General features: G+C 37.2%; 1 protein-coding gene across 1 annotated transcript in view; it reads right to left on the bottom strand.

Annotated features, from left to right (window-relative positions):
* The window catches only part of LOC107561270 (5-hydroxytryptamine receptor 7-like), a 39,461-nt gene extending 20,521 nt beyond the window's left edge, over positions 1–18,940 (bottom strand). Inside the window, exon 1 of the mRNA XM_016245680.1 lies at positions 18,099–18,940. Within this exon, the coding sequence (XP_016101166.1) occupies positions 18,099–18,559 (461 nt within the window). The 5' untranslated portion in view covers positions 18,560–18,940. The remainder of the gene's footprint in view (positions 1–18,098) is intronic.
* Positions 18,941–22,953: the final 4,013 nt, after the last annotated feature.

Here is a 22,953-nt window from a genome sequence, read left to right as displayed (position 1 = left end):
ACAATGCATTGGCGCAAAAAATGCACACCTTTTGGACAAATCTGCCACAAATATTTGGACAAAGGTGCCACAAATACTGCCTAAACAAAATACTGATTTTGTGCACTTTATTTACTGTACCAATATTTTAAATTGGCCTTTGAACTTAGCTTTATTGCATGGCAAAAAAAATTTTTTACCTTGCCAAAGCACTGACAGAGCCCACTGATCTAACGGCGTTGTTGAGCGCTCCAAATGCAAACTTTGCATGCAACAATCAGGCAGCAATTGACAGCACTCTGATCTAGTGGCATACAGGCATCGTCAGATTGACAGTACTCTAGCCCAATAATGTTGGGGGATCCAGTGGGGGCGGCAGTCATATTTCAGGGTGACCGTGCCACTCTTTATCACAACCCTGCTAAAAGTGCCAGTACGTGCGCCCATTGGCGCCCCTTCAGCTGGTGGCGCCCTAGGCGACCGCCTAGCTCGCCTATCCCTAGAAACGGCCCTGCGTACAGGTTTGGAATGACATGAGGGTGAGTAAATGATGACAGAATTTTCATTTTTGGGTGAACTATCCCTTTAAGGTGTTCTAACTTCAAACCAACGCTTCTGGCCAAAATACAAGTCCATATTCCATAATAGCGCTTCAGTGAAAATGTCCATCCCCTGTTGTCCTCTCACATCAGAATCCATTAACATATTTGTTTAGAAAATGTTGGACTGTTTTCACTTGTGAATGGTGCTTGATCTGTGCATATTACTCTCCTGATTCAGATAAGACAACCTTTTCACTGGAGAATGCATTATTGTAGATAGAGGACTCATATTTTAGCTGGAAGCAAATTATAAAGTTTAAAATGTCTGAATGATGGATTTGTTTCTTACAAACACACAGCTTTTCACTTTAATTGATGGACTGTGGATTAGTTGTGGATTATTGTGACGCTTTAATCAGCTGTTTGGACTCATTCTGACGGCACCCATTCACTGCAGAGGATCCACTGGTGAGCAAGTGATGCAATGTTAAATTTCTCCAAATCTTTTCTGATGAAGAAACAAACTCATCTACATCTTAGATGGAACTGAGGGTGAGTACATTTTCAGCAATTTTTTATTTTTGATTGGACTGTTCCTTTAATGGTTATTGCATACAGCTAAAATTACTATGCAGTGTCAGATATGCAGCATTTGCATGTGTAATAAGTTTCTTTATACAGCCAATGGTGGGAGTGCCACATGTTCCTCCTATTATTACTTGCTTCCTTTGATTTATTTAGCTATTACTTCACATCATCTAATGCTGACCTGTAAGAAGATGAACAATCCGATTTCCTTGTTAATAGCACAAGGCATAAAGCAATCTTCTTCTACTAAGTCTTGGCCAAACATGCTAGTGTTAAAGACAACCCCAAAATACAAGTCCATATTCCATAATAGCGCTTCAGTGAAAATGTCCATCCCCTGTTGTCCTCTCACATCAGAATCCATTAACATATTTGTTTAGAAAATGTTGGACTGTTTTCACTTGTGAATGGTGCTTGATCTGTGCATATTACTCTCCTGATTCAGATAAGACAACCTTTTCACTGGAGAATGCATTATTGTAGATAGAGGACTCATATTTTAGCTGGAAGCAAATTATAAAGTTTAAAATGTCTGAATGATGGATTTGTTTCTTACAAACACACAGCTTTTCACTTTAATTGATGGACTGTGGATTAGTTGTGGATTATTGTGACGCTTTAATCAGCTGTTTGGACTCATTCTGACGGCACCCATTCACTGCAGAGGATCCACTGGTGAGCAAGTGATGCAATGTTAAATTTCTCCAAATCTTTTCTGATGAAGAAACAAACTCATCTACATCTTAGATGGAACTGAGGGTGAGTACATTTTCAGCAATTTTTTATTTTTGATTGGACTGTTCCTTTAATGGTTATTGCATACAGCTAAAATTACTATGCAGTGTCAGATATGCAGCATTTGCATGTGTAATAAGTTTCTTTATACAGCCAATGGTGGGAGTGCCACATGTTCCTCCTATTATTACTTGCTTCCTTTGATTTATTTAGCTCATCTAATGCTGACCTGTAAGAAGATGAACAATCCGATTTCCTTGTTAATAGCACAAGGCATAAAGCAATCTTCTTCTACTAAGTCTTGGCCAAACATGCTAGTGTCAAAGACAACCTCCATGGTTTGTTTTTAAATGATGCATGAACGTCTTTTGCTAATGCATGTGAGCAAACATGACCTTTGTGCTTTTCAAGTGGTAACTGTTCATGGTGTCAGTGCAACCGGAAAGGAATTATATATATTTTTTAATGTAATGTCTATGACCAGCATCTGTGGAATGTTTTTGGTTACCACAAACAATTCTGACATGCCCCACAGTATGTAAAAATGAACTTGTATCATAAAGTTAGTCATTTTAGATTGCGGTAATGGTATATATCACAATATAGTTATTTTTGCTGGAAACTGAATTAAAAAAATGGTAATTTATAAATTAATTTTATCTACTACTACTACTAATACTACAAGTCACTTTAGCATGAAAAAAGACAAAGGATAATTGTAAAATCTTTATTATATTTGTGATATCTGTGGCAGCCTAAATGCTACATCAAGCCACTTTTACCTAGTTTTGTTCATTTTTGTCATTAACTAAACCGAATCAGACAGATATATAGCTTCAAATAGTTAAAAAAGACTTTATTTGACATTCATTAAAATGAAAATTCTTGTTTATGACAAACTAACCAATAATCCCAGCATTAGCTTGAATATTTATATATTTAATGTAATATTTTATTGAATTTCTGCCCTAGGAAAACCGTTAGCAAATTTGTACTTAAAATTTCAGGATTTCAGTAAAGAAAACGAATGCAATGAAATTAACTTTTAGAAATTAGATTGGCTCTTATAAGCTTGTTGCACACTGTAGGATGTGTGGGTCTAAACTAATTGTTAAGTACAATTACAAAGAAAACCAATTACAAATGTCATTGTATTTCAGAGATTCTATGGGGTGAAAAAGTGTAGCTCTGTGGCGACATTATGCAACATGCTATGTTTATGCATTCCTGTATTTGCGCCCCTGATATCTAGCCTAACCACTTGACTTGCATCCTTAGCAACCCATCTGTGTAATTGCTATTTAAACATTATGTGGTCCTTATGAGTCATTTGGCAGGAAAGTGTCAAGAATGTAAATAAAAGTATAAACACAAAATTTGCAAGTTTATATAATCAAAGATTATATTAGTCGAGTACAGCATCCAATACATACACAAACACGCATTTTTACCCTCTATGCTAACACATCTGATCATGCCATTGCCCTTTTGCACAAATATATGTACAGTATGTAAATACACATTTAACATGTTTCACACAATACACTGACATCCATGCATACCATAGTATGTCACCATCGCATTGGCCAAATATAATTGCAGCATCTATTCTGGTGTCATATTTTTTTCTTGAACTGTGGAACCTTCTGTAAATACAATATATAGACTACCATTCAAAAGTTTGGGGTTAGTATTATTTATTTGAATTAAATGATTTTGGCAGGGATGCATTAAATTGATAAAACATGACAGTAATGGCTGTTACATTGGGGAAAATAATGTCTGAGTGAACACATAGTAAGGCTGCCACATAGTAAGACTGCTCCATTTCACTCACACCTGATGCTAAATAACACAGATGCCACTAAACATCTCCCCTTAACCAGATCAGCAGACGTAGCATTTATTCTAACTAGGAAAATGGCAGAGCATTCCGTTGCAGAACACATTTTCTATTCATCTTCAGATTGATGCCATTTTATTTTTGTCACTTCTAATGATGAGCTGCAATATTCAGTGGACATCCATTCCAAGGGTTTTTATGTTTAATTCATGATTATTTGTGCTCATTTCCTCATATTTTAGTCATTTATTCTAAGCTTTTGCACATCAAATTGAAGATATTAATATCAAGAACCAGTCCACATGCATTTTTATGACCTTCCCAGCTGAACAAAAAACAGCACAGATGGAAAATATGAAATCTGTTATGAGAAGGCTAAACCTATTGTTGTTAAGATTCATGAAGCACAAGTGGCATAAATAAAAACAACTTTACCTCCCAATCAATTATTCTGGTTAAAATGTAATGTTTTTTTTACAGTTACAAATCACTCAGTAGCTGAAGCAGATGAAATATAAAACAAATCAAAAGCTGGTTCATCCTGTTAGATCAGTAACATTTTGTTCATGTCTCAGGGTATTTTACTTTGCTTGACATTTAAAACCTTCTACAAGATGTACAAAAATATAACATATTTACAAAATATACTGTTTAGGATTTTCAATGTTAATTTTAAAAATCATTCTATAAAAAGATATAGAAATTTGTTGAATTATATACAGTAATTAAATATTTAACACAATAATTTTTAAACACTTTTGCCAAATGTGTTATTATTAATGTGTAAAAGAATGATTTTAATGACCATTATCGCCTTTATTTTGCATACAGGGTTGTAAGGAAATATTTTCTGAATTTAATCTCATGAAAATATATAGCTGCCTTTATATTTTAGGCAGGTGCTCTAATGCAGTGGTTCCCAACCCTGGTCCTGGAGGCACCCCAACACTGCACATTTTGCATGTCTCCTTTCTCTGCCGCACCAATTTCAGGTCTTAAAGTCTTTACTAATGAGCTGATGACCTGAATCAGGTGTGTTTGATTAAGGAGACATGCAAAACGTGCAGTGTTGGGGTGCCTCCAGGACCAGGGTTGGGAACCACTGCTCTAACGGACCAATGGACAGCCAATTATTCTCACAGCCTTGAATCAATAATGTATTTATCTGGATATGAAGGCAAATTAGATCTTTCTCCAAAGAAGTAAATTTGTTCTTAATCTTAGTAACTATGTCATTTCAGGTATGTGTCATGGGGGAAAGTGAAAATGATTAATTGGATATTAAATTTAAAAAATGGAGCAAAACGACTCTAGAGTAAAGCAAGAGGTCTTGAGTGGAAAAGCAATAGACTTTTTCAAGTAAAAATTGATTAGATAAAATCTATATGTCTCTCACCTAATTAAGGCCCCGTTGAGTGAAAAGAGAGACAGACCTCCTTTGTAAATAAGAACTGTTTTAATAAATGACGTTTTTGGCTAAATAATGTTTCTGTATGCGACAAAAACAAAACTTTATGCTGCTTTCTATGCCAAATAGCTCCTTAATTTCAGATGCTGTTATCGTGTGCTGAAAACTGAATTAAAAAGAAGGAACTCTTCATATTTGGCAGTTCTAACAATTATTGATACTGAACATTCATCACAGACCGCCACTGTGATGTGCAATAATATTGCAAAATGAATTCAAATGAAATTCAGGACATCTGCAATAGACAGGACTGTTTTTTTTCTCTCTGAGTGACTGAAAGTCTCAGACAAGCACAAATAATGGTTTTTGTGATGGTTTATGTCTCATATAACATGTGAGAGATCACAGTTTATTGATCCGTGTCAAATCATTTTAATCGAGATAAGATGGTGAGCCAACGTGTGAAAACTGTAAGCCTTCAGAACGATTTTCAGTTGCACAAAATGAATGTAATCAAAATGCAGTTACTGAACTTTTAATGGCGTTTAGACATGAAGTATTGATGAAGCATCAAATGATGACAATCTCCTGTCAGGTAGTCTCCAAAAACAATGTAAAGACCTTATTTTAGGAGATTACTTCGTTTAAAGGGGTCCTATTATGCTTTTTCACTTTTTCAGCTTTAGTTAGTCTGTAATGTTGCTGTTTGAGCATAAAAAAAGATCTGCAAAGTTATAAAGCTCAAAGTCCACTTCAAAAGGAGATATTTTATTTAACAGAAATCACTTTTCAAAAACTACAACGAACGACTCGTTTGGACTACAATGCATATTTTCCGGGATTTGTGATATCACAAATATCGACGAATTGTACGAGACCTGGTTGAGCTGCACTAGAGAAGGCAACGAGTGTAATCACTATGTCGGAGACACGCTAGCTTTCCCAAGGCAGACAAACTTAGAGTGGTTACAATCATCCGGGTTTAAATCACACTCAAATTGATTTGATTTTGATGCAATATTAACACTGAAGCTCACAGCAGGCGCTATGGTAAAGGACATGACATTTCCCGACCAGGCGCCGAGTGGTGCCAGCCAATCACAACACACACTGGCCCAGCTAACCAATCCCAGCACATTTTGTATTTCAGACGGTGGGCCTTCATTTTATACAGGAACTATTAGAGCCGTTCATGCCAGACTGGGGAGAGAGGTGTTGTAATAATTTAAAATATGTGAAAAATAATGTGTTTTGCGAACAACCTAGTATGAGAGCCTGTTCTAGTACACCCCCAAAACAAAATCAAGACTTTGTAAAAGAGCATAATAGGACCCCTTTAAAATTCCTTGAGCAATGCAGATTAAGCTTCAAGCCTATAAGGTCAACATGAAATGGCTGTCACAATTCATTTTAGAAAAAATTATTTAAAAAAAATATATATATATTCATAATACAACCACAAACATGTACAGTATTAAGAAACATATAGGCTTGATTTTGAGTTCACACATTGACTTTAATTCAACCTTTATGTTTGGGAGTTTAAATTGAAATAATTTTATTCAGTAAATTAATATACAAATATTTTATCAGCACAATAATTTTTAAACACATTTGAAAAATTCATTTTAATGTCGAACATCATGATTTTAATTATCACATTTACTGTATTTTGAACCCCGAGTACACATGAAAATATGTAGCTGACCTTATATTTTAGGAAGGAGTTCCAGTGGACAACCAATTATCCTTATATCAAATACCAAATATCCTCTCGTTATATAGTCGTGTTTTACATGGTGTGTTTCACAGTAACCTATAAAACTAGCAGTCATAAAAACCCATGAGCCAGTAAAAATCATGTGAGCAGCAGAAGGTTCAACATCACCTCTCGAATGGCAGGATGAGAATATAGAGAATTATTGAAAGCAACTCTTTTTGTGTTTGTGAACTTGGACTGTAAAGGCAACTGATGCCACCTACAACTGACAATGTGTTGATCTGTGAGCAGAAACACTAACACAGTTAGGATTGTTAAAAATGTATGTAGTTTAATATCAAGCTGTGTTGTAAGAGCCCTAGATGGGTCACTCAGGATGAATAAATCATGTAACTGGAGATCAAAATGTGAATTTTGAATTTTATTAAAGGGAAAACCCCTTGAGATGCTCCATCTCATTTTCGAGTGGGACACTATAGCGCATACATAAAACAATACAAAACACAACAAATAAGTAATATGAAAAAAAATTAAATCACTTAGACAAACAACAGCTCACTCCCCTAATCATCCACCCACAGTCTGCAACTATATTAAACAAACAAAAGCATATACATACGAGAAAACATACATTTTCATACAAGCATGAAAATCCAAATATGCAAGCACCCTAAAAAATAAATAAATATTTATAAATAAATAAGTAATTTATCAAAATATAATAGAAAAATAATAGAAATAATAATAAATTTGATATAACCTAAAGGCAATTCTAAACCTAAATTTAAAAACATAAGCAAGTCACTTCCTGTTTGTTGCTGCCATGTGTTTTGAGTTTGAGCTCCATCAAGTTAATTCTTTATCGTCTGTTTTGTTTATTAAAATAAATTTTATACACCATCATTTTTGTTTCTATAACGTGTGAATATATCCCGATCATATTCTACAACAAAAACAATCAGAGCGCCTTGTTATCACTAGTTTAATTTTGATTTCCCAAGTCCGCTATTAGCATATAGCCCGTTAGCATCGCCAGCGTGGTTGCCGCTAATCTCGCTACATTGCTAATACTCTATTCATACACATTACCATTGTTTTACTCACTGTTACTTGCTTTAATGGCGGATGTCTGTCTATCTTTGAGTGCAGGTGAGGACACGTTCGAGCTGCATTCGGTGCAGCTCGAGCTGGAGGCCGTGGAGAAGCAGATCGGCAACCTGGTGGAGAGGCAGACCCAGCTGAGAGAGCGTAGAGCCGTGCTGGAAACATCCCTGACGCTCACAAGTCCGGTGTAAGTATACAGTGCGCTGCTAACTCTCCCACCACCTCTACTCCATGTGTTTCTCTGCACAGGCCCAGTGCAACCAGGACGCGATCTTCCCAGATGTCCTTCACTCCGGCGCCGGGACACCACGGACCCTGGGTGCACCTGCAGCAGAAGACGCAAGCCCTGCCCCGGGGGCGACGACCTCACCCGGGGCCAAACAAGCTACAGGTGGTCCAAAATGCAGTGGCTAGAGTCCTTACCAGGTCAAGAAAGTATGATCATATTACCCCAATTTTAAAGTCTCTGCACTGGCTACCTATTAAGTTCCGTATCAGTTACAAAATAGTATTACTTACCTATAAGGCCCTTAATGGTTTAGCTCCTGCGTACCTAACTAGTCTTCCATCACGCTCCCTAAGGTCGCAAAACTTTGGACTTTTGGTAGTACTTAGGATAGCAAAGTCCACTAATGGAGGTAGAGCTTTTTCGCATTTGGCTCCCGAACTCTGGAATAGCCTTCCTGATAACGTTCGGGGTTCAGACACACTCTCTCTGTTTAAATCTAGATTAAAGACACATCTCTTTGGCCAAGCATTCAAATAATGCATCTCATAATCTTGTACTGCAGTTATATCGGATCAAATGCACATTATTAATCTTTAGCTTGGGTTAAACAAATTCATTTTGCTTGGTTGGAACAGCAGCTACGCTAATTATGTCTCTATTTGTTTCTCTGTTTTTGCCGTAACTAGGATTTACACAAGCTTCAGTCTGGATTCAGAACACCTGAGAAGAGATGATGCCAACTCCTCAGATGATGCCAACCCTGAAACAACATACAGAACTACCAAATTTTGCTATAAGTTTGATTGCATCATATAATAATTGCTGTTAATAGTGTTCATCGTCTGTTTGATTATGTCTTTAATTGATTACATCTTTAATTGATTTTGCCGTACATTTCTGCCATATGTACATTAACTGACAGTCACCACTGATAAGCTACCACTAAATATTGTAGAAACTTAATTTGCTGTAAAGTTGCTTTGCAATGATTTGTATCATGAAAAGTGCTATACAAATAAACTTTAATTGAATTTAAGTGAGATAATAAATTTATCTTGACGAGATTAAATTATGTAATTGATCTAAGAAGGGAGATTGTTCCAATCAAAAAGAGCTTTATATTGAAATGACCTATGGCCGACTTCAGTGAAGATTCTAGGAACGAGAAAATACGGATACTGCATATGCCGAAGGGGGTAAGAAGATATAGATGGAACCAAAAACTGTTTTAAATAAGAGGGACAATTAAAATAAATACATCTGAAAAGAAAATGAAGCCAGTGATATTGCCTTCGGGATTTAGATTGGAGCCAGTCAAGAGCTGCATACAACATACAATGATGACTTCTATATGGACATCTCAAAACATATAAATAAATAAACCATCTGTATAGGAGACTGAATTTTAACTCAGGACATTTTCATCACACCATTACATTTGGTTCTTTAATACAGGTTTTGCAGGTGCCTCCATTTGCAGTGAAACTTATAAAGGATGTACTAAAGAAGGTGATTATCTTTAACCAGAGGTTGTTATCATGATTCCCAAGAAAGTATATGTGTGGAAATTTTATGAAAGTCATTACCATCAAGTGGCCCAATATAAGCCCACTATATATACCATGTAACGCATGTATAATTCAGACAGACAATTATTTGTTATATTTAACAAATAATCCAACAGACCTCCTCACCCAACAACCAGACTAGCTGCCAGAATCTCTGTGAATGACCCCCCAGACCACTGGTTACCATAGCAACCAGGAAACTTCAGCCAGACCAGATATACTTTACGACCTAGTGGCATGTTGAGAGATTCTCCCTCTTACTTAATTACCTCTGAAACAGACACATACTGCCTATAGAAAATAACTCCTTTCATTGATTCTCGGCTGCGGTATACAGCGCATTCAGCTTGTTCGCCCCTGTTTTGGCACAGATAAGTGCGCATGTCCATGACTACACAGAGGTTGCGGCTCTCATTCATTATGAGGCTTCCCTCGAGCTCTACCCAGTCTGGTTCCCCTGGTTGTAAAGATCTCAGGACTTGAGGGATTACAGTCAGAAATGTTCCGCCGGGCCAGTCACTGCGGAAGTCCTGCTCCTCACAGTGTAGCGCCATCGGGCTTCCGGATGATGGGACCGGATTGTCCCGTGGCGGACATAGTCTCATTCGGGGCTCCTGCAGAGGATAAGATGTCTATGCAGAGTTGACGGTCATGCTCCTTCAGGCTGCCAAGATTATTGGACTGGAGGTGAACTCACTTCTATCCCCCGAATGCTTGAGGCTGGATGATTGGTACGTGACTCTGGACGTAACTCTCAGCCACACTCTGTCCCAGTGCCTTTCTTCCCGGAGATTCATGAAGAGCTAACCAAAACGTGGAAGGCCGCCTACACCGCCCGGTCAGGTTTGAGCTCTTCCCTCCTCACTACCCTCGATGGTGGGGCGGCCAAGGGGTACGTCGACATTGCCCAGGTGGAGCATGTGGTTGTGGTGAACCTTTGCCTGCAAAACGCCACCACCTGGAGGAACCGTCCGTGCCTCCCGTCCAAAGCCTGTAAGCTGTCGTCAGCCTTATAGCTGCCAAGGCTTACAGTGTTGCGGGCCAGGCGGCCTCCGCCCTGCATGCCATGGCTATCCTGCAGTGCACAAGGCTAAGGCACGTAAAAAGCTGCATGAGGGTCATTCTGACCCAGGGTTGATGCAGGAGCTCAATGTTTTTTAAGCAGCAAATCAGAATATTAGAATGATTTCTGAAGGATCATGTGACACTAAAGACTGGAGTAATGATGCTAAAAAACTGCTTTGAAATCACAGGAATAAATTACATTTTAAATTATATTCAAATAGAAACCAGTTATTTTAAATAGTGAAAATATTTTACAATATTACTGCTTTTGCTGTATTTTGGATCAAATAAAAACAGGCTTGGTGAGTAGAAGAGAATTATTTAAAAAACATTAAAAATCTTGCTGCATAAAAAACTTTTGACTGGTAGTGTACATTTCCCTTTTGAGCTAATTTGCTACAACCACATATAGCCCATTATACCTACTGTAGTGGTGAGCAAGTTAGTCAAATGGAAACAGCTCAAAATAGCCTCTTAATTTTAGAAACTATTTTTTAGTTTTAACAATTGAGACAGAACATTCGTCATAGACTGCCACCATCTTGAGCAATAATGTTAGAAAATAAAAAAATGTTGCAAAATTAAGGACATCTGCAAGACAGATAGAACTTTTTCTCTCTCTCTGAGTGAATGAAAATCTCAGACAAGCACAAATAATGACTTTTGTGATGGTCTCATATAATACGAGACATCACATTTTATTACTGATATACTGGTGAATAAGATGGTTCCATAATCATCTAGCATACAACATAATTAGAAAAACATTCACCACAGAAAATTATTTCGTTTCATCCCTTATTTTGCAAAAACAAAGGAAACGTACAGTAATGAACTTACAATGGAAGTTCATGCATCAGAGGATTTAAAAAGCAGAAAATTGAAGCTTGTGTGTCTGTGCTGAGTATTATGTGGGGGGAAAAGTTGTTTAAATAGTCCCTGTAAATATGGACCTGTTTTTTCTAGGTGAATGAACTTGTGGTTATGAGTTACTGGCACTTTTTCAATATAGTTTGCAAGCATTTTGAAAAAAGAAAAAAAAAAGAAACTTACTTTCTTCACAAAACAAGATATTAGGTTGTCCACACACTCCTATTTCCATACATTGAAAACTGTGACCAGGGGCTGTAAATCTGCAAAAATGAGCTTTAAAAAAAGTTACACATGCAACTTGCCATTTTTTAACCTTGACAGCCCCTATGTAACCCTTTACTTTCATTGTATGGAAAAGACTAGCATAAACATTCTGCTAAACATTTTTGTGTAAAGTCACATGGGATGCACAAAATGGGGGTAAGTACATGACAGCTTTTTCATTTTCAGGCGAACTATCACTTTAAATTGTATTTAACCAGGACCTCTTCTCTTTAAACAGCTCCCCACGTAATCTATAAGAAAACATCAACATTTTTTCTCTGCGGTGTGCTCCCTTAACATCCACCGCTGAAACCTCCTGTAGAGGTAACTCAAAAAAAAATGTCAGCCTCCCTCCTGTGTGACAACTGTGTCAGTCTCCCTCGAGTTGTTCTAACACGCTGATCTAGCGCTCGTGGTTCTGCCCCGTACAGCTTGTTTTCGGTTACCTGTCCTCCCTGAGGAATAAAGTATATTATCACTTGTCATCATTTCTGGTTAGGGCATCTCATGTAAGATGATGCCTAATCATTTTGGGGATTCGATCATGTTTGCTTGAGCATGTGTACAGCATGACCCCTGGCAGCATGTTAGAAACGTGCAATACTCTTAAGTTATTATATAAAAATATTAGTGTGAAATTCACAATAACAATTTCTCCTGTCCTTTCCACTCTTGCGGTCATAAGGAGAAATCAGTGACCATCGAAAACACATCGGACAACAATGACAGGTGTGACTCAACGTGTCAAGCGGCTCTCAGCTGAGTTTTACCTCAGAGCAGCCTCTCTCTGGCCCTCCATATTGCACGGCAGAGATTGCCAGGAGAGCAGAAACAGCGTCATATGCTACTAAGACTCAAGGAGAGTAGTCACAAGAACACTAGAGACCTGAGGCTAGTTCCTGGGCCACTGGGAGAACCTGCTTTTTGAACCTGAACTGCATCTGTGTCCGTTCTCATTTCTAAATTCTAGAAGACAGCCAGACCGTGTGTGTCTCATTTGCAATTTTAATGCGAATCTGTCCCTTCCCATCTCCACGCGCATAACTCCCCCGTCCAACATATATGAGGCGTTTCTAGTTTTTTTTTCAGTTACTGCTGAGGATAGACTTCCTTCACTTACGCTGGAGTTTAATTATTAATGTCACTCGCTTGAATAATTGATATCACAATTTATTAATTGCAACAGGAACACTGGACCTAAAGTGACCAAGTAAAATAGAGATAATGTGTGGGCATGTATGTGGCTTTGACTATTTCACAGTTAAAACAGTCAGTGTTGAGGCTACAGTATATGCACTCATGATTTACACAAGGAGACTAAAATCCTAAATTTACCACATTTATAGAAGGACTGAATTCAGTTTAGAGTAAGACAATTTCTAGTGCGTTTCATAAAACAGTAAATACACAGACACATTAGCGAAGGTACATTATCATAAAAATAATCAGTGCAAATATATATATATATATATATATATGTGTGTGTGCGTGTGTGTGTGTGTGTGTGTATACACACAGTGCAGGTTAGATTACTTGCAAATTGTAGTCCATTACTGATTTAAAATTACATGACGGAAATTGTAGTTTGTAAAGTAATCTATTGGATTACATGTATTAGGTAATGTATTTAGACTACTTTTGACCTTTACTCATAAGAAAATCTATACCATTCTTTCAAACTAAACATCATGACGTGTATTAAACATTGCAGTACACCATGGCTTCTAAAACTGGGGTTCGTGAATGAATAATGATTAATCAAATCACCAAAAATGTTTACTATGTCACTAACTAACTAGTTTTAAAATCAAAACAATCAAATTAAATATTTCAATTGTTTACATTCAAGTCATGTGACATTAACAAGCATCAGAGAACTGAGGACATTTGAATGTGTTGTTACATTATTGACTTATTACAAGTATTTGTATTACAATTAATACAATCTGACTACCCAGCAATGTATGTATATATATATATATATATATATATATATATATATATGTGTGTGTGTGTATATATATACGCCCCTAAAAGATGAACCAGCAGTTGGTATTGTGAATATGTTCAGTATATTGAAACAAAGGCATGCTACTTGTATTTTTGATGCATTCGCTTTAATAATGCAACAAATTCCGACACTTGATTTTTGAAGTGCCATGCATTCACAATAGCACATTACACAAACATTACCCAGTAACATTAGCATGAATATCATGAGTAAAGCTGTGCTAACTCCTGTTTTCTTTGTACCTTTTCCTCAAAACCCAGAGCTGTGCGTGTTCTCACTACTTTATACTGGCAGTAAACATTCAATTCACTAACACTTAAAACTTGCTAATTTCTTTTTTTCATGTCCAGTGAGACCAGATATGTGTAAATAATGTTGATTGATTTAATCTAATGTTGGTTTTAAAATCAGATATGAACACTTGTCATCATATCAGCCTGAATTTTCTCAATGTGTCAATCATCTGCCATTTTCGCCTCAAATCCTGCTACTTTCTCTTTCTGTTAAAGGTCTTTCCTTGCTGCTGAATGGCTTTACTCTCTAGAGCTTTGGACTGTGATTGTCCAGTGGATAGACAGTCCGGACTTGTATTCTTCTGTGAAGAGCCTTCTTGTTGGAAACACCTCAAGATTTTGACAACATAGTTAATGGTCTTTTAAGAAGACCTCACTTTCAAGATGAATGAGGAAAAGGCAGTGGCAAGGTAGTTTCACTTCCATTATTGAAATGATCTATGTGCTCTGAATCAAAGGTCAAAGCATTTGTCAAGAGTACTTGAACACTGAGTTATAATAGTGAGTTTACGGGCACTTCAGTTCCTGTTTAGGAGCTTTCCTTCACTGCTGGCTTCTGTAAAATTAATTTAAGAGCATAAATAAAAGGGCCTTAAAAAGGGTCTTAAAAGGGCCATGGTGGCATACTTATTACAATATGTAACATAAATTATTTGCTCAAAGTCAGCATAAAATCAAAATTGAGTTGCTTAGAACTGAAATATGTGTGCTACTAACGCCACTAAATAGAATGTGTCAGTCTTCCATTGTTTGGACAAAGAGATATCCCAAGTTCACACTGTTACATCATGAAAAAAAATCTGAAGGTACCTTTATTCCATAGTCATATACAATGTCATTTAAAGGGCATGTGTATCCAGGTACATTTCCTAATTAAATACTGGATCCGTTTTAAATTAATAGCCACTTAGACTGTGAAGACTGGGAAATCTCATCACGAATGGCAGCTACACAATCTTCAATTAATAAAACCAGAGCAGAGCAACCTGACGTATCACACTGCTTTATTCTCAATAACAAGAAAAGCACTAAGCACCTCCTGTCTATGCCTAAACAGAAAAATCCTTTCCAGCAATCCTCGAATGTGCAATCACTTTTTTTTTTTCCAAACAGAAACAAGCGTCATAAGAGACTAGGTTTGTTTATAATACTTAAAAACCCTCAAGTGCTTGCTGATGCTGATAGAACATGAGCCTCTGGTATGTACATGTGTATAGATTAAAGAGTCTACTAAGCATTAGCAGACGTAATATGCTGGGGGAAAAAATGATAAAAAATGCATCTGTGTGATATTTAGCTCGAGTATGAAAAACATCCTTCTAAAAAAACGATGTGTGCGTCACAACAATAAAGAGACAGAGGAGTGCTGTAACACATTTTGTTTTGTGCTATATCTCAAACTTTATACTGTATCTTAAAAGTAATGGTCCTTTATTGGCATTGATGGTTCCATGAAGAACCTTTAAAGGAGACATATTATGCCCCTTTTTACAATATGTAATATAAGTCTCTGGTGTCCCCAGAAAGTGTCTGTAAAGTTTCAGCTCAAAATACCCCACAGATCATTTATTATATAATTTTGAAAATGCCTATTTTGAGTGGATGCAGAAACGCGCTGGTTTTCGTGCCTGTCTCTTTAAATCCAAATGAGCTGCTGCTCTCCACCCCCTTTTCCAGAATATAGCTGCGTCATTACAGCTGGTACCTGCTAAAAACATCTCTTTTGGTTCTGATTATCCTGTTTATCGTGCTGAAATCATGCGTTTTAAACCATATGAGTTTAAACTTCTGATATACGATTTTCTGAGTGCACACATCTTAAGCACACGGACAGAAAGCGGCTGTCACAGCATGTGAGTACTAAACTAAGTTCTCATTCACACACAAGTTTCTGTTAAAAACACACATGAGTTACAAAAACTGTCGGTTATGTCTGTGAAGGTAAACAGCTTGGAAATAAATCGCATGTTTATTTTAGATCTGTGTGGCAGAAGCAATATAGAGTAAATAAATAAATCCACTGCTCTCTTGTCTTTCTCACTTTAAACAACCTTTTGCGCAATGGAAAGGTTCCATGGATGTTAAAGGCTCTTCATGGAACTGTCAATGCCAATAAAGAATCTTTATTTTTAAGAGTGTTGTGAAACCTTTATTTTTAAGAGTGTAACATGAACATAATTTTGTATTATATATTTAAATTAATATATAATTAAACAAGAATTTATTGTCTAATCAAGTTTACTAAAGAATGATTTCACAACTATAGCTCATTTCTAAATAGACAGTCGTGGCCTAATGTTTAGAGAGTCGGACTTGTAACCCAAAGGTTACGGGTTACTGGCTGCCCACTGCTCTGTCTCTCTGTCTGTCTGTCTGTGTGTGTGTGTACATTTGGATGGGTTAAATGCAGAGCACAAATTCTGAGTATGGGACACCATACTTGGCTACATGTCACGTCACTTTCACTTTCATTAAACTGATGATCTTACAACTCACTACACCAGGATGGACGGGCATCTTTAAATAAGACAGCTTTATAATGATAATTTTTAGATATTTTTAAATGTATTCATTTATTTTATATACTGTATATACTTTAAGCAACCTGAACTTCCAGCCCAAAAGTTCAAAACCCCAAAGGCACCACCTGCAAAAGGTATTTACACCCAGACATGCTGTAAACCATATTCCCCATTGACTTTACTGTCATATAGAAAAACAGCCCTTGTGTTCAGTTAGAAAGCAACACCTTTTAAATCTGAACTAAATATTAATGGCCACTCTGACGTATAGATCAATGGCTGACTGAATTAACTATTCAATCACATAACAGTTTACTACAGCCATATGTGAAAGTGAAAACTGCTAAATCAATACAGCAAATTTTTTCCCAACATGATCCAGTCTCTCAGTGGACTTCACTATAAAGGACTTCAGAACCCAAAAGGATACTAGCTCCTCAGATGTGTCAAACCAAATCAGGGTCTGTCAGTGACCCCCTCGTGATGTCACATGGGAGACTGGCTGCAGGTGTATTGACCCTATTCTCAGTCGGGAGGAATGATGTCCAGCATGGACACAGAGTTGTCAGTCTTAATTTCTGCTGTACAGTGGACAAGTCCGGAGATTTGCCTTGACATTCGAGTGAAGGAAGTTGCCAGAGCAGTTTAGTACTGACTGATGCTTATTTGACTGAGGAGTGGTATTAAATGAGCAACAACATGGAACATTTATGATTAGATAGGTAGCTGGCATGAAATGCCGTTCAGTGACAGCAGTGCCCTGCAGTTTTTGAAATAGCATTTTTCTAATATTTGTACAATTATAAATGCCATTTTATGTGAATATTCATTTAGAGACTATTTGGAATTTTTTTATTTTTCAATTATTTTTCAAGTAATGGTGGACATTATTCAAAACAACAACAAAAACAGTTATATCATCTTAAATGATCCGCCTACACTTTCCATACATAAACAAACTCTGTGTGGTGTTCATGCAGCTTGCTTAATATATATATTTAATACAAATACATAAATTACAAATTCACCTTTGGATATATTTTAGCTTAAATCTGTGTATATTGGTAAATAAATAAATGATACATACATGTATACATATAAAATGTTGTTTTATGTTATTATATTTTATTACACCTAAGGATGAAATATTTTGATGAACTCCTAGTGGTTCAAACACTGATACTAAATGATTAAACGGGTTGTAGAGTCAAACCCCAATATGAGTTGCTTCATAAACCATCACCACTGTGTTCAAGACACTTTGGTTGCTCCAGGAGGATTATCCCTTAAACAAAGTCACTTTGTATTAAAGCATCACCAAAATGACTTCGTAAGAAGAAGCCAACCTACTCACCTGTCCACACTGATCACGCACAGCGTCATGATGGATGCAGTGCAGCACATCACATCCATGGCGATGAAGATGTTACAGAAGACCTCTCCAAAAAGCCACTTTCCCCCCGTGAGGTCCGTCACGATCACGAATGGCATAACCACAATAGCCACGGAGAGATCCGCCACGGCCAGAGACACCAGCAGATAGTTGGACGGCTGTCGGAGCTTTTTAACGACGCACACCGCGATCACCACCAACATATTTCCAATCACCGTCACGGTGGTGATGATGGCCAGCATCATTCCGATGACAATCTTCTCCGCTGTGGTGAAATCGAGCAGTTGTTCCCCGCAGGATTTGTTCCACATGGCCATTGAGATGTTGTAGAATAAGTGCGAGGAACCATTGAGAACTTCCGACGCGACCTCAGGGTAAGTGAACGAGAAGCAATCTAGCGAGCCCGATGAGTTGAACATCATCCCTGCGCCTGATGATGAAGAGCTCGCCAAGAGTGCGCTCCGTGCGCCAAACGCATGCTGAAGCGAGCGCAGGTCTGGGGTGTCTTCCAGGTTTCCAAAAGAAAAAAAGGCAAGTTGTACGGATACAGCAACGAAAACTTAAATAAACGGGAAGGAGGAGGACAATCACTGTGGTTTGGCTGTATATTGCGCGCGCTTGGAGAGGCTGTACAGTCCTTGACTTGATGGAAGTGACAGCTCGTTTCTTCATGCGAGGATGTGTGTGAGAATTGCGCACTCTAGTAGGTTAAACGCGTAACTTTCTCATCAAAGGGAAGCGGTCTCAGCTCCACCTACATTAAGATATTTTTTCTGTCTTCTATTTTGCAGAAAGCACAGGAGTACCGCACTTGACTGCTTTGAAACATTCGCTCTCTAAAAGATCTCTCTCACTTCAGTTCTCAGGCATTTCAGTTGTCAGTTACTGTTTTCTTTATTATTGTTGTAGTTTTGTGCCTTATTGCATAACTACAAGGGAAAACATTGCATATTGCATTTTACTATTTTATTTTTGGACATCTTATGTTTGGACAGTGGAAAGAGGAGAATAATAAATAATAATATCGCCCATACAATCTTTCAGATATCACTAAAAGGTGTTTTGAAAGAGCACATCTGTCTCAGTGAGGGCTGTTTACAGAAAGCCCTGTTTAAAGCGAACAAAGACAATTAATTTCAATAAAGCTGCGATTTCCGATGAGCAACTGCAAACCCTTTGTATCTATGTGGGCGTGTCCAATTAATATTTTTAATTTATGCAAATACGATTCCAATGGGAGTGCAGACAGTGGAGGTCGCATACTTAGGCTTGTGAAACAATAATAATAATTGTAGTACTAATCATTATTATCATCATCATGATAATAATAATAAAAGGAAAAATCAATTTTGCATGTTTGAGTTTGCTGACATGTCTCTTGGAGCGGGTTTTAGAGATTAAGGGGGTGTTCTAATTCAGTGGCTGAAATAGCTTATAGCACCCTTTTATTGTAGCATTGTGGTTAAAGATCTAGGTTGATGAACAAAAAGGATGTAGGTTCAAATCCTGCAAGGGGTGATTCATGACCACTGACAGAAAGGCCCTTAAACCTAGGTTTCTTCAGGGGAAATTGTCTTTGATATAAGTGTACTTGTAAGTCGCTTTGGATAAACCGCCAGCTGAAAATGCTTATAATTTTAGACTTGCCAGAACACCATGCAGAGCTCTAAGAGAACAAAAGCCCTGAAAATTTGAACAATCAAAACCTCTCTTGAATGTTGACAGCTACGGAGACAAAAAATAAAAGACATCCTGTACTGCATGTGAATGGTGAGCACTCAACCTCATGGAATTAAGTGGCATGGAAAATGAATCTGTAATGAAGCAGAGAATTGCACAGAACAGCATGTTCCCAAGCTAATGTGGCTAAAGCCACTATTATCACCATCATCTTCTTCGTCATTGTCCAACAGATGGGGCATGTCACCCCCAGGGCCTTATTTTAGAATCTGAATGCATGATTTCTGTGATCAATTCTTTGGTTATAAAGTTATAACTTGTTTTATGAATTAAAGCTACAGGGTTAGATTTTTAGACTGAAGTTAAAGGAATAGTTCACCCAAAAATGAAAAATTGCTGAAAATGTATTCACCCTCAGGGGTGAGTAGCCAAACCTAGATGAGTTTATTTTTCATCAGAACAGATTTGGAGAAATGAGTCATAAATCACCTGCTCACCTATGGGTCCTCTGTGGTGAATGGGTGCCGTCAGAATGAGAGTCCAAGCACCTGATAAGCATCACAATAATCCACAAATAAACCCCACAACTCCAGTTCAATATGTGAATCAAAAAGCTGCTTGTTTGTAAGAAACAAATCCATCATTAGGGTATTTGTACACTGCACATGTTGCATCTCTCCTTTGTCTGACACACCCATTTCAGATCTCGGGAGTCTCTACTATTGAGCTGATGATCTGAATCAGGTGTGTTTGATTAAGGAGACATGGAAAACATGCAGTGTTTGGGGGGGCTCCAGGAATGCGGTTGGGAACCCCTGCTTTAAAAAACTGCTTCTGGCCAAAATACCAGCCCACTACCATAATACAGCTTTCTCCTGTTTGTCCTCTTACATCAAATTTCATGGACATGTTTGTTTATAAATGTTTTCGCTTGTAAAAGGCTTGGTCTGCGCATATTTCTCACCTGATTCAGCAATGGATAGAGGATTTGTATTTTAACTGGAAGCAATGGCTTAAAGTTAAAAATGACTTGATGAATTTGTTTCTAATAAACAGCTTTTCACTTCACAGAACGTTAATTGATGGACTGGAGTTGTGTGGATTACTTGTGGGTTATTGTAGTTGTTTTTGTCTTAGCTGCTTAGACTCCCATTTTGATGGCACCCATTCACATCAGTGGATCCATTGGTGAGCAAGTGTTGTAATGCGAAATGTCCAAAAATCTGTTCAGATGAAGAAAAACTCGTCTACATCTTGGCTGGCGTGAAGGTGATTACATTTTCATTTTGGGGTGAACTATTCCTTATAGACCAAATAAATAAAAATTCAAATTCTGTCATCATTTACTCACCCTCATGCCATCCCAAAACTGTGTGATTTTAGATATTCTTAAAGAATGTTGGTAACCAAACAGTTTCGTTTCCCATTGGCTTCCAGTGTGGGGAAAAAATACAATGGAACTCAATGGGAACTGAAATGCTTTCATTTTTGGGTGGACTATCCTTTTAAAATCAATTCATGCTTGCTAGAAAGGTCAGTATGCCAGTTACCAGTCACCATGCCAGTAAAGTAGCTGTATCCTATGCCCCAAAATATGTTGGCTTCTCTTTTGATGTTCAAGGTCAAAGCACCTGGGTCAAGTGCTGCTAGAAAGATGAAAGCCAAACAGCTGCTTTGACCCAGCATGATCGCTGCTTCCCTCAAGCCTTATTGGTCAATATTCAGAGTAGCCTGACGTGCAGAGTGCTGATGATGAGTGTCAGCTTAAATTAAAATTCATTGCAGTGATTTGCTTCTGATGAGCGACACTGACTATTGCTGAAATTTCCCTGTTTATATTGAAATGCTACACTTCAGTTATGAGCTTCCATAATGGCAAGTCAGTATACAGCTGGAAAATATGTTTGTTTTCTTACAAATCTCATCTGTATTATGTGTAGGTCTATAATATAATAACAGTTCTATGATAAAGATATTAATTACACATCTTTTTTCAAGAAGAGAATGAGATCAAGGCATGACATGAGGCCTGAGTTGAACCTGCATCTCATAGGAGCCAAATTTGAATTACATTTTTATGATTGACATTTCATTTAGAAAGCTAAATCTCTGAACTATTTAAAGGTGCTCAAAGTAGTTCATTCCTCATTAAAAAAGTTTTATGTAAAAATAAACGAATATAAGTTTTGAAAAATGAAACATGTTTAAAATGAGAGCGCGAGTTTGTGGTGTGATACGAGAGACACCCATGAGCCTTCATATACACATCAATGCCAAGTACGATCACGAAAACAGGAAATATCAGATCACTGATTGCCGCATTTTACCAGTCAAATTTTTAAAAAGTGGGTTTTTACAAGAAAATAATTAAATGTGCGTTTTACAAGAAAATACTATTTCAGTCTTTCTACTTCAAAATGCTACAGTTTAATTTGATGTATTACTTGTTGTTTCTTTGTAATTATTTGATACATTTATTCATTTCAGAGTGAAAATGGTTTCAAAGTAAATTTTACACAATATTTAAAAATATATATATATTTTCTGTCTGCTGTCTTTGCTTCACAACTCAGCATAGTCACTGGTGAAGGGACATGTGCGCTTGATATACGTTTTTTTTTTTATCACAACAGTTTTGAGCCTTTTATAGTTTGTTGGTTTAATATACCATAGAGACATTATCCTGAATTTCCCTTTTTGTGCATCACCTTAATCTTCAACCTGAGAATTTGGGATAATGTGGCAGAGCTAAGTTTCCTTCCAGTAGTTTTGTTCGCTCTTTTAATAATGAACTGAGATGTCTGTTGAGCTCAAAGATATGTTTGTGGCTGCATAATAAAACAGTGTTTACTCTATGAAGCACTGAGTGTTTACTCTATACAGCTGGGGAAAATAAAGAAGAAATGTGTCACACAATCCTTTAAAGGCAGGGGACAAAAATACTTTTTGGCAAGAGGCAGGAGATGTTTGACTTGATGGGCTTTCTTTTAATAATAGCAACACTGGTGGCTATACAAACTTGCTATGCAAATGTATAATTGAAATTTCCTGACTGCATAATGAATTTAACATTTTACAAATGTATATTTTACAATTACAACTGTGGAAGCAATAAGCTGTTTGTTATAAGTATGAC

Source organism: Sinocyclocheilus grahami, unplaced genomic scaffold, assembly GCF_001515645.1.
Source record: "Sinocyclocheilus grahami isolate Dianchi unplaced genomic scaffold, SAMN03320097.WGS_v1.1 scaffold762.1, whole genome shotgun sequence".
NCBI classification, from domain to species: domain Eukaryota; kingdom Metazoa; phylum Chordata; class Actinopteri; order Cypriniformes; family Cyprinidae; genus Sinocyclocheilus; species Sinocyclocheilus grahami.
Note: the sequence above shows the minus strand (reverse complement) of the source record. Positions and strands in the feature narration are given on the sequence as shown.